The sequence below is a fragment of the Engraulis encrasicolus genome, chromosome 9 (assembly GCF_034702125.1).
Source record: "Engraulis encrasicolus isolate BLACKSEA-1 chromosome 9, IST_EnEncr_1.0, whole genome shotgun sequence".
Lineage (NCBI taxonomy): Eukaryota > Metazoa > Chordata > Actinopteri > Clupeiformes > Engraulidae > Engraulis > Engraulis encrasicolus.
Genome location: NC_085865.1, coordinates 4,297,647 through 4,316,088, shown reverse-complemented (window position 1 = coordinate 4,316,088; position 18,442 = coordinate 4,297,647). Strand labels below are relative to the sequence as shown.

At 43.6% G+C, this 18,442-nt stretch overlaps 1 protein-coding gene across 1 annotated transcript; it reads left to right on the top strand.

Moving 5' to 3' along the window:
* The first annotated feature begins 4,742 nt into the window (after positions 1 to 4,742).
* Positions 4,743 to 17,387, top strand: LOC134456078 (E3 ubiquitin/ISG15 ligase TRIM25-like). The gene is made up of 7 exons (XM_063207511.1): positions 4,743 to 5,337; positions 5,922 to 6,017; positions 6,359 to 6,592; positions 7,867 to 8,026; positions 8,445 to 8,504; positions 9,018 to 9,103; positions 17,088 to 17,387. The coding sequence occupies exons 1-7, from the start codon at positions 4,747 to 4,749 to the stop codon at positions 17,385 to 17,387; spliced, it is 1,527 nt and encodes a 508-aa protein (XP_063063581.1). The 5' UTR covers positions 4,743 to 4,746.
* The last annotated feature ends 1,055 nt before the right edge of the window (positions 17,388 to 18,442 follow it).

The following is an 18,442-nucleotide window of genomic DNA, read 5'->3' as shown; positions in this document are numbered from 1 at the left end:
ACCGTCCAACATGTTAATTGAAGGTGCCCAAATTCTTAAGGATGAGCGCAGTCATTTCCTTTACCCCATGTACACATGCCGCTTTTCCACCACCTTAAATGCAATAAATAACAGGTGTCCGCAACAATCCTAACATAACTTTAAACACATCGACATCTGAAGTCAGACTTAAAACTACAAAACAAATGGCGTATGCCGTAAAGTCGATTGTCACGTGTTATGTCATTGCTATAGTTGAAATAAGGGTCATTTTCACGAATCTAACACTTGACAAGATGCAAACGTGTCGGCAAATGCTTTCACTTACTCATATCTATCGAACGCGACTTCATTGTTTCCAGGGAAAAAATCACACGGGCAGATAGTTCTAAGAGAAGCGTACAGCCCCATTGGCACCCATTCATTATTTACTTGGCTGCGATAACATAGCTGCAGTGCCACTCCTGGCCACACCAGCTAGTTGTCGTTCTTGTACAAGATTCCATTTTCTTTGCTAACGTCATGTACGTGCGGAAGGTTGTATCCATGGCAACCAAAGGAAAGTATGTAGTTCGGAAGTTTTAATGATCAGAAAGGGGTTAGCAATATTGAATTAAAATCGTCATGATTTAACATGTGAATACACCAACATGATGATACGATCCGTTCCACTAATGAGAAAGGGATGCGGGGATGCGCTAATGTTCGTTGTTGGCGTGCAACTTATATTTTTGCCAAACCTGAATCTCTATGGCGTGTTGCAATGTAAAAAAATCGCCATAGAACCGGAAGTCCAAACGCCGCATACAAGTTGACGTCAACGCTGAAGAACTCTATTGCAGCTTCAACTCATCTGGGAAGGTTGTCCACAAGGGGGAGGAGTGTTAATAAGATTTATTGACCAATCTTTTAAAAGCACATTGCTGAGGTCACTGATGATGTTTGTTGAGAAGTCTCTGCTCCAATTTATCCCAAAGGTGTTATTTTGGGTTCAGGTTCAGATCCATACCATACTCTGTCATCCATGTCCATATGGACCTTGCTTTGTGGACTGGTGCACAGTCAACTTGGAAGAGAAAGGAGCGTGTTCCAAACTGTTCCCACAACACTGGAAACATGGAATTGTCCAAAATGTGTTTGTATCCTCTTCATAATGACATTGAAACATTTTGTAGATTTTTGGGACATTTTGTACAATTATTTATCTGAAATTAACACATTATTTTCATTATCTGTGTAACACATTTACACATTGACTATTGAATATTGATCTTATATCTAGTCCAATTAACTAATAATGATAATAACTAAGTAATAGTAATATAAGCACTTGGGTATTAATTAGTAAATAAATATACATACTGTAAGTCAGATAGTGGTTATCCATTGTGCAACTGGCGATAGCCCAGATTAAGTTTCATTAATGTTTATTGGGTTATGGCAATTTATTATCCCAATTAATAATCCTGTTTAGTTATGGGTTACTAAAAGAACGTAGGGCTGCACGATTATGGAAAACAATCATAATCACGATTATTTTGGTCAAAATCGTAATCATTATTGATTATTGATTATTTTTTGCAGATTTTTTTGAAAATTATAACAAGATGAATTATAACCAAGGAGGAATTATATACTGGATGAACAAAATAAAATTAATTGTAATAATTTTGTTAAGGCAATAGCATGAAACTTAGGTGGACAGATTTCTGGCCAGAAACACCAGCCTGTCAGTATGTTCTGGCTTCAAGGACGCTCTCAAAGGTAGGTCACTATTGCCACGATTAAATCACGATTAAAATCACAACTTCGATTTCCCCATTTTATCACGATTTTCAATTATTTTCGATTAATTGTGCAGCCCTAAAAGAACGACAGACATTTCCACAACGTTGTGGGAAGTGTTTGCAGCCCGGCCCTTCCTCTTCTGATATGACTGACCAACGTCTACAGCAGGGGGGGGGCAACTTTCATGATGTCACAGTTCAATTACATCACCTCTGTACCTGTATACCAGGGGGGGGCAACTTTCATGATGTCACAGTTCAATTACATCACCTCTGTACCTCTATACCAGGGGGGGGGGGGGGGGGCAACTTTCATGAGAAGGGGGGCCACGTGTTTTCATCGCCACAATCGGAGGGCCACATGACCAGGGATCGGACTGTGACTTGCAGAGTTCGAGGTGCAGTTGGTTGCTCACAGGTCTATTTTTGTGCAAAGAAACTTTACTTGACTTGCAAGCTTTCGGTCCTTAGACCTTCATCAGGCAGATGTTTATACAAAAACCAATCTTTCAAAAGCACATTGCTGAGGTCACTGATGATGTTTGTTGAGAAGTCTTTTAGTAATTTATCCCAAATGTGTTCTTTTGGGTTCAGGTTAAGATCCATACCATACTCTGTCATCCATGTCCATATGGACCTTGCTTTGTGGACTGGTGCACAGTCAACTTGGAAGAGAAAGCAGCGTGTTCCAAACTGTTCCCACAACGCTGGAAACATGGAATTGTCCAAAATGTTTTTGTATCCTCTTCATATTGACACTGAAACATTTTGAAGACATTTTTACAATTATTTATCTGAAATTAACATATTATTTTCATTATCTGTGTTGTAACACATTTATATTGACTATTGAATATTGAGCTTATAGCTATTTGAGCCCAATTAACTAATAATGATAATAACTAAGTAATAGTAGTATAAGCACTTGGGTATTAATTAGTAAATAAACATACATACTGTAAGTCAGTCAGATAGTGGTTATCCACTGTGAAAGTGGCGATAGCCCAGATTAAGTCTCATTAATGTTTATTGGGTTATGGCAATTTATCATCCCAGTTAATAATCCTGTTTAGTTATGGGTTAATAAAAGAACGACAGACATTTCCACAACGTTGTGGGAAGTGTTTGCAGCCCGGCCCTTCCTCTTCTGATATGACTGACCAACATCTACAGTAGGGGGGGGCAACTTTCATGATTTCACAGTTCAATTACATCACCTCTGTACCTCTGTACCAGGGGGGGGGGGGCAACTTTCATGATTTCACAGTTCAATTACATCACCTCTGTACCTCTATACCAGGGGTGTGGGCAACGTTCATGATAAGGAGGGATACATTTTTTCATTGCCACCATCGGAGGGCCACATGACCAGGAATCGAACTGTCACTTGCAGAGTTCAAGGTGCAGTCGGTTGCTCACTGACTGCCAATATTGTTTGGAGGGAATAGGAGTGATCTTTATTGGCCAACAGTATAATTACAAGGGACCACGGACGGCAGTGTTCTGGAAAATCTAGTAATTATTTATTCATTTATTTAGTTATGTATCATCTAAGGGTCACACTGAGTGAGGAGGGGGGCCGCATGTGGCCCCCGGGCCTCCAGTTGCCCATCCCTGATCTACATCAACAACAGCTGACCAACATCAGGGTGTGGCCTCAGCAAGGCGCTTTTGGAAGAAAGGTCAAAATGTCCCATAAACACTCTCTCTCCTCAACCTTGTGGACAGCCTCATCAGGTCCTATAAACACTCTCTCTCCTCAACCTTGTGGACAGCCTCATCCCAAATGTCCTATAAACACTCTCTCTCCTCAGCCTTGTGGACAGCCTCATCCCAAATAAACACTCTCTCTCCTCAGCCTTGTGGACAGCCTCATCCCAAATGTCCTATAAACACTCTCTCTCCTCAGCCTTGTGGACAGCCTCATCCCAAATGTCCTATAAACACTCTCTCTCCTCAACCTTGTGGACAGCCTCATCCCAAATGTCCTATAAACACTCTCTCTCCTCAGCCTTGTGTGGGCCTCATCCCAAATGTCCTATAAACACTCTCTCTCCTCAGCCTTGTGGACAGCCTCATCCCAAATGTCCTATAAACACTCTCTCTCCTCAGCCTTGTGGACAGCCTCATCCCAAATGTCCTATAAACACTCTCTCTCCTCAACCTTGTGGACAGCCTCATCCCAAATGAGTTGAAGCAAGAGCTGCTAAAGGTCGACCAATATATTGAATCAGATGTGTTAGGAATGGGATGGCAATTCATATGAGAGTCAAGGCAGGTTAGCAAATACTTCTTGTAATATAATGTAGGCCTACACACACACACACACACACACACACACACACACACACACACACACACACACACACACACACACACACACACACACACACCACACACACACACACACACACACACACACACACACACACACACACACACACACACACACACACACACACACACACACACACACACACACACACACACACACGCTCGTTTATGCCTGTCAAAAGATAGAAAGCATAAAGTTACAAAACTACACTACATACGTAGGGCAACTTGCCAACCTGAAGTTACTAAAATTGCAAACAATGCTGTAAATTGACATGTGGAAGTGGCAGGGACACACACACACACACACACACACACACACACACACACACACACACACACACACACACACACACACACACACACACACACACACACACACACACACACACACACACACACACACACACACACACACACACACAGTGTGCAAACAATGCTGTAAATTGACATGAGCAGGGACAGATTACAACAGTCCAAAGGTTCTGTCATCCCTGTACATTCATGTGACTGCCTCCAGAGGCCACTCCCCTGCTTAGGCACGGCCCTTTTACACAGAAACGAAACTCAGCTCCTCTTCCTGCTTTGCTGTTCTGCGTGGGAGAGATCACAAGTTGGTGTGAAAAACGATTTACAGTGACAAAAAATGGCAAAGGCCAGTGTGTTATTAGCGCAAGATGAGTTCAGCTGTCCAATCTGTTTGGATCTCTTTAAAGATCCAGTTACTATTCCCTGTGGACACAGTTTCTGTATGGATTGTATCACAGACTGCTGGGATCAAGAGGATCCAAAGGGAGTCTACAGCTGCCCACAGTGCAGACAGACTTTTACTCCAAGGCCAGTTCTGGGCAGAAACACAATCCTGGCTGACGTGGTGGAGAAGCTGAAGCTTCTGGGACTCCAGTCTGCTCCTGCTGCCCACTGCTATGCTGAGCCTGGAGATGTGGAGTGTGACGTCTGCTCTGGGAGAAAGCGAAAGGCTGTCAAGTCCTGTCTGGTGTGTCTGTCCTCTTACTGTGAAACTCACTTCAGAGCTCACAACGATTTAAACCCAGGCAAGAAACACAAAGTGATTGACGCTGCTGGTAAACTGGAGGATCTGATCTGCTCTCTGCATGATAAACTGCTGGAGGTCTTCTGTCGCACTGATCAGACGTGCATATGCATGCTGTGTGTCATGGATGAACACAGTGGACATAAAACTGTTTCAGTCGCAACAGAGAGGACAGAGAAACAGGTGAGTCATGCATTATTAAGTTGCTTGCTTGGACACTCAAACATACATGGTAAATATGCATTGTTGCCATTTGATTTACAACCCAATAAAACAGCTTTAAAGTGATAAGCTCATTTTATACCTCTCTTTGAGTTAAATGAATGGTTTTTACCTTTCTTCTGTACTTTCAACCGTTCTCTGAGCGGCAGTGCTGGCGGCTAACTGGTCTCATAGGACTCAATGTAAACTGCTAGCTATAGGAGGTAAAATTTGCACTGCCATAACCAGAGAACGGTTGAAAGTATAGGAGGATGGTAAAACCCTATTATTTAACTCAAGGGGTGGTGGAAAATAAGCTTATTTCCAAAAATGGGACAGTATCACTTTAAGTTTATGACCTGCAATCAGTAAGAGCCATGGGTAGCTACGCTATAGGTGCATGAGAAATGTAGAGATGACCAGACATTGTGCATCTGCTGGTTAGCAGTATGGCCCTGTGATAGACCATTCAGTTATAAGGAAGCATCCAAACAAAACCATTGCATAACATTTTTAAATGTATGTTATTAATTTGGATATTTCAATATTTGGAATTATATTGTCAGAGAGAGCTGGGAGAGACACAGAGGAAATCTCAAGAGATCATCAAAGAAAAAGAAAAGCAATTCCAAGAGCTCAGACAGGCTGTGAAAACTCTTCAGGTAAGGACCCTTCATGTGATACACCAGACAAGCGGTGTAGTCTACTTTTTTGAAGTGGGTATACTGTATATTCGAGCATTTTTGGAAGTGGGTATACTGTATATATTTATGCTATTCTAAATAATGGATCAATCAATTTTAAGTGGGTATACTGAAGCCCCTAAAATTTAGAAGTCGGTATACTCCGTATACCTGCGTTCTACGTAGACTACACCACTGCTCTGCCTGCCGTATTAAAATATATGAAAAACATCTTGCAACAACACCCACCAGGAAACATCACGGAGAGCAGACCCTAACAGAAATGTCTTAAGATGCTGTGTTGTCTTGTGTTCCAACAGTGTTCTGCTGATGCAGCAGTGGAGAACAGTGAGAGGGTCTTCACTGAGATGATCCGCTCCATTGAGAAAAGACGCTCCGAGGCAACGAAGCTGATCAGAGATCAGGAGAGGGCTGATGTGAGTCGAGCTGAGGAACTCATGGAGACACTGGAGCAGGAGATCGCTGAGCTGAAGAGCAGAGTTGCTGAGCTGGAGCAGTTCTCACAAAGAGAAAACAACATCCAGTTTCTCAAGGTACTATGGCACTATATATTTATCTGAATAAACACTATTTAAAGGTGCACTGTGTAGGATTGTAGCCAGATCAGGTATTGCAACTCTGCTGCTCATTGGAACTGTGCCGCATATTCCCAAATGTGATCTTTTCATAAATATTTACTTAAAAATAAACTAATATTTACTAGTATGACCAAAGCACAGCACGTTTTGCCTTGAAAAAAATGTCTAATTCTGGATAATCAAAATGGTGGACATGGAGGAGATCCATCTTTTCATGTATGAAAAGCGCATTTTTCTCAGTCAAAATGAATACTTAGAGTTTGGTGATGGTGATAAGTATTCGTGAATGAAGCAACATTTGTGAATGGGCATCATGGCTTCTGGAAATAAACTACTAAAAATATTACACAGTGTACCTTTAAATGTAGGCCTACACGGTTTCATTTTAGTGGCTAATTTGAAATTACAGGTTATGTTTGCAGTCGAGGATATTGGGTTTACATGGGAAGGACCATGTAAGCATTATGGTGTTATAAATATTTGTGAAAAAGAGTAGTTTTGTGAATGGGCTTTCTACTTCATGCTGCTACTTCTGGAAATACAGCAGTTTAAAACTAGACCTTTTTCAAAAACATTTGAAACTGATTAAGTTTAATATGGCTTAACCAGTTTTCCAAAGACCACAATGACAAAATACCCATGTGCAACTATTGAAAAAATAGCTGACAAGGTAACCATATGCATTTGAGAGGATATATTTTCACCTAAATAACGTTGTAAATCATTAGTGTGTAAATAAAACAGAGCTTTTGGATCATATACAGGCTGCTATCTTTCAATCGAGCATATTCTCGCAGGCCACACAGTCAAGCAAAGCTGTCATGTTATTTTTTTGGGGTTGTTTTCTGGGATCTCAGTGGATGTACCTGTGGATACTGTAAAGTAATATAGGCCTATTGTAGTAAACTTAAGTAGTTGTGTATTAAACTTCTATCGTTTTTGCATCTCAGATTCATTTGAAAGAATAGTGTGGATCTGAAGTAGCCTACACTAAGTTTGTGTTGCATATATCTATATCTATTCTGGTAAAAACAGCAGTAGGCCTTTACCTGTTTGCAAGTCACTTACTGTATGGATGTGATCTTGCTAATTGAGCATTAATTCGATGGCATAGAGTCAAGCAAAGCTGTGTGCTTTATCTGGCAACTCAGTATCAAGTTGATCACCTCGCTAGGTCTAGATGTATTTCTGAACACTCTCATTGATTATGCATCTTTTGCATCTCATAGAGTTTCCAGTCTCTGTGTGCCTCCACTACATCTGACAAGTCATCTACGTGCTCAGTGCATACAGATGTGCTTTTTGAGAGAGTGAGTGACGGCCTCACTCTGCTCAAAGACAAACTGCAGGATGTGCTCCACCAGGGACTACAGGACATTGTGAAAACTGGTACGTCTCATAGTCGTGGAAATAATTTATCACTTAACATCATTGGCAAAGCAAATTGGTGCTTGGGGCGTGGGGTGGGGGGGCGGGGTGGGGGGGGAGACAGGTGGTCCAAAACTTAGTATTGGATGGGGGGCCCTTTCAGAACTACAGGACATTGTGAAAACTGGTATGTCTCACAGTCGTGGACATAATTTATCACTTAACATCATTGGTAAAGCAAAAAGGCTCACCACTGGTATAAGGGAAGCTGACAGGGGGGGACAAAGGGGTTAGTTGTCCCAGGACCAGGGAAACAGGTGGTCCAAAATTTAGTTTTCATTACATTGCATGTATTGGATGGGGGGCCCTTTCAGATGACTTTGTCCTGGGCCCAGCAAAAGCTGTCAGTGGCCCTGACTGGTATATTGTCTTTCAACAGGTGAACAAATCAGCATTTTCAGACCTTCAGAGCCTGTGACCAGAGATGATTTCCTCAAATGTAAGTAAAGCAGGCACACAATTTTGCTAGATTATTCATACGATACAGTTCAGATACATGAAAAGTGTGACATGTAGCTGGTCTGCCTACCTACTGTATCGTGCATTTCTCTAAATAAACATTGGCTGTGGTGGCTTATGGTGGCTATTTGTGTTAAAGAGAGTGTGTTCAAGTGGGCATATTGATAAGACTCAGACCACAAGCTTGGCTAGATACAATATAAGACACACACACACACACACACACACACACACACACACACACACACACACACACACACACACACACACACACACACACACACACACACACACACACACACACACACACACACACACACACACACACACACGGGGAGGGAGAGAGAGAGCGAGAGAGCGAGAGAGAGATGTCAACAGTTCCATTCCTAAAATGTAATTAAGTTTGTTTGTTTTACAGGACTAGTAATAATCTGCTGTATGTTATTAAACATGATCACAATGAATAATAATGATTCTTAAACCCCCACTACAGATTCCTGTCAGCTGACTTTGGACCCCAACACGGCTCATAATAAGCTGATACTGTCTGAGGGAAACAGGGTTGTAGAATTTGGACCAGTGAGTCACTCTTACCCTGACCATCCAGACAGATTTAATAATTTTACACAGGTGATGTGTTCAGAGGCTACGTCTACCAGGTGCTACTGGGAGGTTGAGTGGTCTGGATATGTGCTAATAGCTGTTTCATACAAGGGGCTGAAGAGGAAAGGAAATGGTAATGATGCAATTCTTGGGTTTAATACAAATTCCTGGGCACTGTACTGCGATTCATATGAGCTCTGTTTCTACCATAATAATAAAATTACATATCTCCCTCATGCTCAGATCTCCTCTAGAATAGGAGTGTATGTGGATCACAGGGCAGGAACTCTGAGCTTCTACAGTGTCAATGCTGACACAGTGACTCTGCTGCACAAAGTGGAGACCACATTCACTGAGCCACTGTATCCTGCCTTTTGGCTCGGCAATTATCGCAGTAAAATCAAATTGTGTTAGTGACAACAGGCCAACAGAACACCACATGTACATATCATAACATGCCAGTGTGCACTTTTGTGTTTTTTTGGATAGGTCTATGCAAATGTGCTATGTGTTGTTGAACAATTAACAAAACTAATGACCTTGCCTTTTTCAAATGTTTTTTGTCATAGAATTGCTTAATAATTTCAAGATGTATGAAGCACATTCCCACGAACTCTGTTAATATAGAACCTGCAATGACTAAAGTAAAAGTGTGAATGTACTATATGTGTTAATCATTTTGCTGTACTGCATCTATGATATATTGAATTGTGATATTCCATCTCTTGTGAGGCCCTCCAGTGTCATTAAGCAAGGTTGTTAACCAGTGCAACTACAGTGTATGTTCCCTGCACTAGAATGAGTTGCTGTCAGTGATACGTACAGTAAGTCATACATCTCTGTTCATGTTCAGATCATCCTGGCTGTTAGTGTAATAACACAGGATATGTTTAGGCTACTTTTAAAGTTGTGTCACTTTCATTATTCATTGAAAGAAGAGAAGATCGGAAAATGAAATAAACTGTAGCCAAACTGTAATGTCAAATAATTATATTTGTACAGCATACATTTAAAAGCAGGAGTTGGCAGATAGTAAAATGAAATAGCAGACATTATCGAATGGAGGGGAAGTAGGGATCAGTGTGTCAATGGAAATGTTCACTTTATTCAGCCAGTTTTCTTGGCAGAGGTGAGCCCCTTCCCCATTCATTTATATTGCACAGACAGATCTAAATTGTACTCACAGCTGGTGTTGTATCTACTGTAGCCTACATCTATGGTTGATAGCTTTGTTTCAGGCTCTCTCCTGCCCTCTGCTGTTCAACTGAAATATAACTGTTGGCAGTGAGTCACTTGGACCAAGTTGTAAGTTGTGAGCAAGTTGTAAGTATTCAAGTCCCGGTCTAGTCCGAAGTCAGACAAAATATGTCAGGTTGAGGCAAGTCCAAATACACTAGCCCAGCGGCTCCCAAACTGTTTTCCTTGCACATTTCAATGTGGTTCGCGCACCACCTAAGCGAATGGTTGGTGTGCTGATAGCCACTTATGGCTTCACTGCACAAATCATTTCAAATTATGCAGAGTCATTTGGGGAATCCTCATTTCCAATAGACCTGTTGTTTCTTCCAGCATAAAATTCACCACACAATTAAAATGACTAAATGTTCATTAATGATGTGTAAAAACACACATATCCGCCATTGCCAAATTCAGCTCGTGCACCCCCTTGTAGCAAGCCGCCACGCACCCCCAGGGGTGCGCGCACCACAGTTTGGGAAACCCTGCACTAGCCTATATTACCAAAAGTATTCGCTAACCTGCCTTGACTCACATATGAACTTAACTGCCATCCCATTCCTAACCCATAGGGTTCAATATGACATCAGTCCACCTTTTGTTGTTATTACAGCTTCAACTCTATTCGCTAACCTGTGTTGACTGCCATTGACCTGTCCTGTCTGCACTTTATGTCAGTTTGTATTTGTCTTGTCCTGGCATGGTATAGAGAGAAAACGTAATTTCATTTTTCCTTGTATGTCTTGTGCATATGATGAAAGTGACCATAAAAGCTGACTTGACTTGACTTGACTTGAACTCACATGTGAACTTAACTGCCATCCCATTCCTAACCCATAGGGGTCAATATGACATCAGTCCACCTTTTGCAGCTCTCTCAGCTTCAACAGAAATTGAGTGGAGTCCAATATGCGGACTTCCCTCCTCCCTTGCTCACTTGCCTGCTTGTGATCTCATGATGATGTCACTGACAATGGAAAATGAATTCAATATCTTGCAAAAGCGCAATTGTAAACTCATTTTCTCATTTGCAAACTGGATGATGAATGAAGAATAGTCCCCCAAAAATTATTTTGGCTAGGCTGACAGCTGGGAAACTTTATTGTTTTCTCCACGGAGGAGGGGCCAGGAGGCGGGGCGAGGAGACAAGCACAAGTGGAGGAAGCAAGGTCGCATATTGGGATGCACCCATTGACTCCCATTATAGCCCCGTTGGCGAACGCAGCCAAGTAAAAGATGAATGGGAGCCTATTGGGCTAAATGGCTCAGCAGGGATTTGTGACGGTTCTGTTCTCTGGTTTGTAAAGATGTGTGCACATTCTGTACCTTATCATGAACGTTGTATTAGAAGTGAAGTTAAAGGTTCCTGACATGGCTTTGTTCTCCCAAAGACGTGTTAGTTTTGTCCTGCAACACGCTAGCATTCGGCTAATACCTGCTGGCTGAGGAATCTTTGCGACTATTCACGACCAGAGCTGACGAGAGACGTACTCTGACTGATCCTAGCAGAGACATGTACGGTCACACACCTCAAAACCCCCCACCGCCGTCCAACATGTTAATTGAAGGTGCCCAAATTCTTAAGGATGAGCGCAGTCATTTCCTTTACCCCATGTACACATGCCGCTTTTCCACCACCTTAAATGCAATAAATAACAGTTGTCCGCAACAATCCTAACATAACTTTAAACACATCGACATCTGAAGTCAGACTTAAAACTACAAAACAAATGGCGTAGTGCCGTAAAGTCGATTGTCACGTGTTATGTCATTGCTATAGTTGAAATAAGGGTAATTTTCACGAATGTAACACTTGACAAGATGCAAACGTGTCGGCAAATGCTTTCACTTACTCATATCTATCGAACGCGACTCCATTGTTTCCAGGGAAAAAATCACACGGGCAGAAAGTTCTATGAGAAGGGTACAGCCCCATTGGCACCCATTCATTATTTACTTGGCTGTGATAACATAGCTGCAGTGCCACTCCTGGCCACACCAGCTAGTTGTGCTTCTTGTACAAGATTCCATTTTCTTTGGCTTCAACTCATCTGGGAAGGTTGTCCACAAAGGGGAGGAGTGTGTTAATAGGATTTTTTTGACCAATCTTTCAAAAGCACATTGCTGAGGTCACTGAGGATGTTTGTTGAGAAGTCTCCACTGTAATTTATCCCAAATGTGTTCCTTTGGGTTCAGGTTAAGGTGTTGTTTCCATGTAGCAGGATATTTTTTTATAGCAGGATATTTTTTCTCCTGTTGAGGTGTAAACGCAACATGTGGATAAAAATAAATCCTCCATTGTAACAAATATATTTCAGCCCCCTAAACAGGATATTTGTTTCTCCTGCTTTTAATACCTGGATTTTAAATATCTGCTACGTGGAAACGGAAGGCCAAAACCAATGCAAAACCAGGAGAAAAAAATATCCACATATAAAAATATCCAGCTACATGGAAACAGCACCTAAGACTGTGCAGGCCAGTCAAGTTCCACCATACTCTGTCATCCATATCTTTTTGGACCTTGCTTTGTGGACTGGTGCACAGTCAACTTGGAAGAGAAAGGAGCGTGTTCCAAACTGTTCCCACAACGCTGGAAACATGGAATTGTCCAAAATGTTTTTGTATCCTCTCCATAATGACATTGAAACATTTTGGACATGTTGTAGATTTTTGGGAAATTTTTACCATTATTTATCTGAAATTAGCATATTATTTTCATTATCTGTGTAGCACATTTATATTGACTATTGAATATTGAGCTTATCACTATTTGAGCCCAATTAACTAATAATGATAATAACTAAGTAATAGTAATATAAGCACTTTGGTATTAATTAAATAAATAAATAAATAAATAAATAAATATACATACTGTAAGTCAGATAGTGGTTATCCATTGTGCAACTGGCGATAGCCCAGATTAAGTCTCATTAATGTTTATTGGGTTATGGCAATTTATTATCCCAATTAATGATCCTGTTTAGTTATGGGTTAATAAAAGTGTTTGCAGCCCGGCCCTTCCTCTTCTGACATGACTGACCAACGTCTACAGCAGGGGGGGGCAACTTTCATGATGTCACAGTTCAATTACATCACCTCTGTACCTCTCTACCAGGGGGGGGCAACTGTCATGAGAAGGAGGGCCATGTTTTTTAACCCCCCCCAACATCGGAGGGCCACATGACCAGGGATCGAATCTGACTGTCACTTGCAGAGTTCGAGGTGCAGTTGGTTGCTCACTGGCTGCCATTATTGTTTGGAGGGAATAGGAGTGATCTCTGTCGGCTAACAGTATAATTAAAAGGGAACACGGACGGTAGTATTCTGGAAAATCTAGTCATTATTTATTTCTATCTTTAATTATGTTTTATCTAAGGGCCACATTGAGTGAGGAGGCGGGCCGCATGTGGCCCCCGGGCCGACAGTTGCCCATCCCTGATCTACATCAACAACAGCTGACCAACATCAGGGTGTGGCCTCAGCAAGGCGCTTTTGGAAGAATGGTCAAAAGGTCCTATAAACACTCTCTCTCCTCAACCTTGTGGACAGCCTCATCCCAAATGTCCTATAAACACTCTCTCTCCTCAACCTTGTGGACAGCCTCATCCCAAATGAGTTGAAGCAAGAGCTGCTAAAGGTCGACCGATATCATATTGACATATGACATTGACATATGTGTTAGTGTGGCCTGCGTTATCTCTTTACCGTAATATTTTTAAGATTTTTAGATGTTTTTAAGATGTTTAGTGACTACGCCACTCTCATTTGTTAGGGTGAGAGAACCCAACCATCAAACACTTGATTTGACTTTCCCCGCAACAGGTTAGTGAATAACAAGAGATACAACTGTCATACAATTCAGAGTTCTGTTTCACTCAAGAAAGGCTGCCAGACGGCTAGCCCAAGGGGCTGGAATATAATCCGCGCATGCGCGAGTTCTGAGGTACACTTATATCAAAACTTCATCACGTGAGTGTGCCGCGCTACTGTACACGGGGTCAGCCCAATGTTCCCACGGCCCATTGATCCCACAACCCATTGGTCCCACATTGCTAAGACTTTTGCGTTTTTTCAAAATTAGGCCCAATGGTCCCACAGCCCATTGGTCCCACAGCCCATTGGTCCCACATCACTAACATTTTTTAATTTATTTTTAGGTCCGTTGGTCCCACAGCCCAATGGTCCCACAGTCCATTGGTCCCACATCACAAACACTTCAATGGGCTGTGGGACTTAACATGGTAATCAAACATTTCAAACAAGCGATTTAAGGTTAGGTTTAGGGTTAAGGTTAGGGTTAAGGTTAGGGTTAGGTTTAGGGTTAAGGTTAGGATTAGGGTTAGGTTTAGGGTCGTATGACGTAAGTGGTAAGTACCGAAAGGGCGTCAAACTAGTGAGTCCCGGGACCAATGGGCCTAAAAATTCAAATAAAAAAAGCAATGTGGGACCAATGGGCTGTGGGACCAATGGACTGTGGGACCAATGGGCTGTGGGACCAATGGGCCTAAAAAATGGAAAAAAGTCTTAGTGACGTGGGACCAATGGGCTGTGGGACCAATGGGTTGTGGGACCAATGGGCTGTGGGACCAGTGGGCCGTGGGACCAATGGGCTGTGGGACCAGTAAGTCCCAGCGCGGCATACTTCGTCCTCTTTAATCCCTCACGCGATCTGATAAGGTACGAATTGATACTGGTAACGAGGTGCCTACTGGCAGTTAGCTGTCCGAGAGCTGGTGACTATTGTTGCCCCTCTCCAGGCTATCGTTATCAGGCTATTATCCCCACCTTATTAAAGTGTGCTATCGCCGCAGTAACGGTGGCTTCTCCCTGTAGCTTGTGCTTTCGCATGTGAAGCTACTCTCGTGGAATCCCCGAGGCGCATATCCACCTGAAATTCAACTTGAGGTAAGTAATCTGTTGTTGTGGTTTGCTCTAGGGAGGAAAGAGATTACAGAGACATCTCTCTAGCTATATCTCTAATGTTGCTACAGGCACCTTCGGCGCCGTTCAGTAGCTCACTGTGATTCTGCCGCCACTCTCCCTCTATCGAGTTGCTTGTGTGCATGAACTCTCCTGCAGGACGGCCGTGACTTCCTCTGTCGAGGAAGTCACTCGCTGGGCTTGTTGGTTCCACAGTGGAATAATTATCCTGTGTAACAAACTGCCGCCACTCTCCCTCTATCGAGTTGCTTGCGTGCATGTTATACTCCAGCTGCCTCATCTGACGTGATCTCGTGCTGCGCAACTCTCGGCACCGACAATCTCATTCTCGGTACCGGTGAGAGATCAACGCTGGTACCAGAATTCCACTTGAAATTCAACTTGAAATTCAACTTGAGGTAAGTAATCTGTTGTTGTGGTTTGCTCTAAGGAGGAAAGAGATTACAGAGACATCTCTCTAGCTAATCAACGCTGCCTGCCGCCGCTCTCCCTCTGTCGAAGGAGTTGCTTGCGTGCATGTTATAGGCTACTCCAGCAGCCTCACATGACGTGATCTCGTGCTGCGCAACTCTTGGTACCAACAATCTCATTCTCGGTACCGATGAGTGATCAACGCTGGTACCAGGGTCGGTACCTAGGGTGATTAGTGCTGCTACTGGAGTGTGAGACACTTGTGTGTCGTGTGACGTGTGCCCACCATCTCTTGCACCTCTGCTGGAACCATATCTGGTACCAGGCAGTGACAGTGCTATCAGGTTCATGCCTAAAGTCAAGGTGTGACTGAAATAATAATGATACTTAATGATGAAGTAATAATAATAATAATAATAATAATAATAATATTTATATATTTTAATATAAGTTAAAAAAAAGGAAAAAAAAGGGATGCCTGGATCCCAGAACTGTTCTAATTGCAACAGTAGAATGCCAGTGAAAGATGGACATACACTGTGTGTGACATGTATGAGCCCTGATCATGCACTAGCTTTAAGGGCAGGGAGAGCGGTCTCCCCTTCTCATCACATACTCTACTGAGTAAGGTGAATAAGGCTACATGAGATAATACACCATCCTCCCAGGCGTCCACGGACTCAGGTTCGATACCAGCTACTCAACCCTCTCCTCAGCAACTGTCTGAGACTTATGATGTTCTAGCAATAAAATGGCGTCTCTGGTGAAGGGAAATTTGTCCTTGGCATCCGGTCAACAGTGGTTGATGCAGCAGCTGGCTGAGCGCCACTAGGGCCTGGGCACCAGGCAGCCCCATTAGGGCCCGAGCACCAGGCTGCGCCATCAGGCACAGAGCGCCAGGTGGCCCCTTCAGTGCAGCCTGCAAGGGTGTCACCACAGCAGCTGTCCCCACAAGGTGCTGATAATAGTGTGGAGCTGCTATCAGTGCAAGCATCCGATAACCTTGATGCTGGATACATAGATGGCTTAACATCTCCCCATCATTCTGATTTGAGCTCAGACCTCTTCCCCCGGACTTTGTCAGGGAAATGACGACTGTGTGGGAGCAACCAGAGGCGGCTACCCCTATGCGACAGTGGGCACAGTTTGCCAACATCCACGGAGCGGATAACGTTGGTTTTTGGCAACTATTTCGCGATGGATGACTATTGCTGCTCTCGTCCTCCCTCCTACAGCTCTTGTGGGGAGGGACCCTCCATGCCCGAACAAACAGTGCCGCACCACTGATAAATGGCCGAAAAAGTCATTCTACAATGCGTCCCTTGGGGCACACCTTATGAACACAACATCTTTACTCATGTTGTACCAGATGGAGCTTATTGAAGACCTCTCAGCCGCCCCTGCTCAGGAACTGGTGGAGGAGTTTAAAAAGGCCTTTGAAATCCTTTTGCACCTTGCCAAGGGTGCAGCACACTCTAGTGGGAGATCCACTGCTTCACTGTGGATGACACAGAGGCACCTGGGTCTGGCTCAGTTGAAGTGGCCCAAGCAGGACAGGAGCAGGCTCATGGAGCTACCTCTTACTCCTGGCGTTACCTTTGGACCTGGAGCAGCTGACATGCTCCACCGGGCCAGAGAGTCTAGGGTGTCAAAGAAGGAGTGGGAGTAACTGTTGCCAAGGCCCCCTCCACCCAAACGGCATCGGCCTAATAAGGGCTATTCAGGTAACCCCAGTGTGCCCTTCCCAAAGAGCTGCCCCAATATGCAGAGACATGGGCAAAAACGACCGGCGCATGTTTCCCCCTTTGCAAGCCGCCGGCCTGGAAACCCTGCTAGGCCTTATAGGCCTCGGCAGCGTGATGGCCACAGACCAGTTCTGCCGCCCCGCAGCCTTATTCCAGATATTCAAGTGGCCCTGCCGCACGTTTTCTCCCACACTCAATTGGAGGTGTGGGAAATGTGTTCTCCCAGTTCTTGGGTTGTTCAACGGTAAGGTTTGGTTACCGGCTACAGTTCAGGCGCCGCCCACCCATGTTCAAGGGTGTTCTTGTTTCTCATCAGCCAGACCCAGAGCGGCAGCTGGCCTTACAGAGGAGATAAATACTCTGTTAAGGAAAGGAGCAATACGGGAGTTAAGTCGCAACGAACGGCGGAGTGGCTTTTATTTGAGCTACTTCCTAGTTCCGAAACTAGATGGTGGATTCCGTGCAATACTGGACCTAAGGCCACTAAACCAGTATTTACGCCCGTTGCATTTCAAATGCTGTCACTGACCCAAATCTGTCAATCGTGCGGGCATTGGTTCACGAGTATAGGCCTCAGAGGTGCCTATTTCCACATTGCAGTCCACCCTGCTCATCGCCAGTTTCTCCGATTGCGTTGGAGGACAGAACTTTCGAGTTCAATGTCCGTCCCTTCGGCCTATCTCATTCACAAAGTACATGGACACAGCCTTGAGCCCGCTGTGTCAGAGGGGCGTCAGAGTCAATTATCTATCTCAATTACGACTGGTTAAAATTCATGGCTGCTGCATCCTAGGTGGTACGCCTTGGCCTTCTAGATATGGGTTCAGTGCAAAGTGGTACCTGCCCAAGTACACCCAGTACTGGACAGGAGAAAATCTGTCCCTATGCCACCTTTGTGCCTACGAGCCCTCCAATGGTGGGCCATACCCCGGAATTTGTGCAGAGGTGTACTTCTAGGCAGAATCTACCGGCGTGAAGT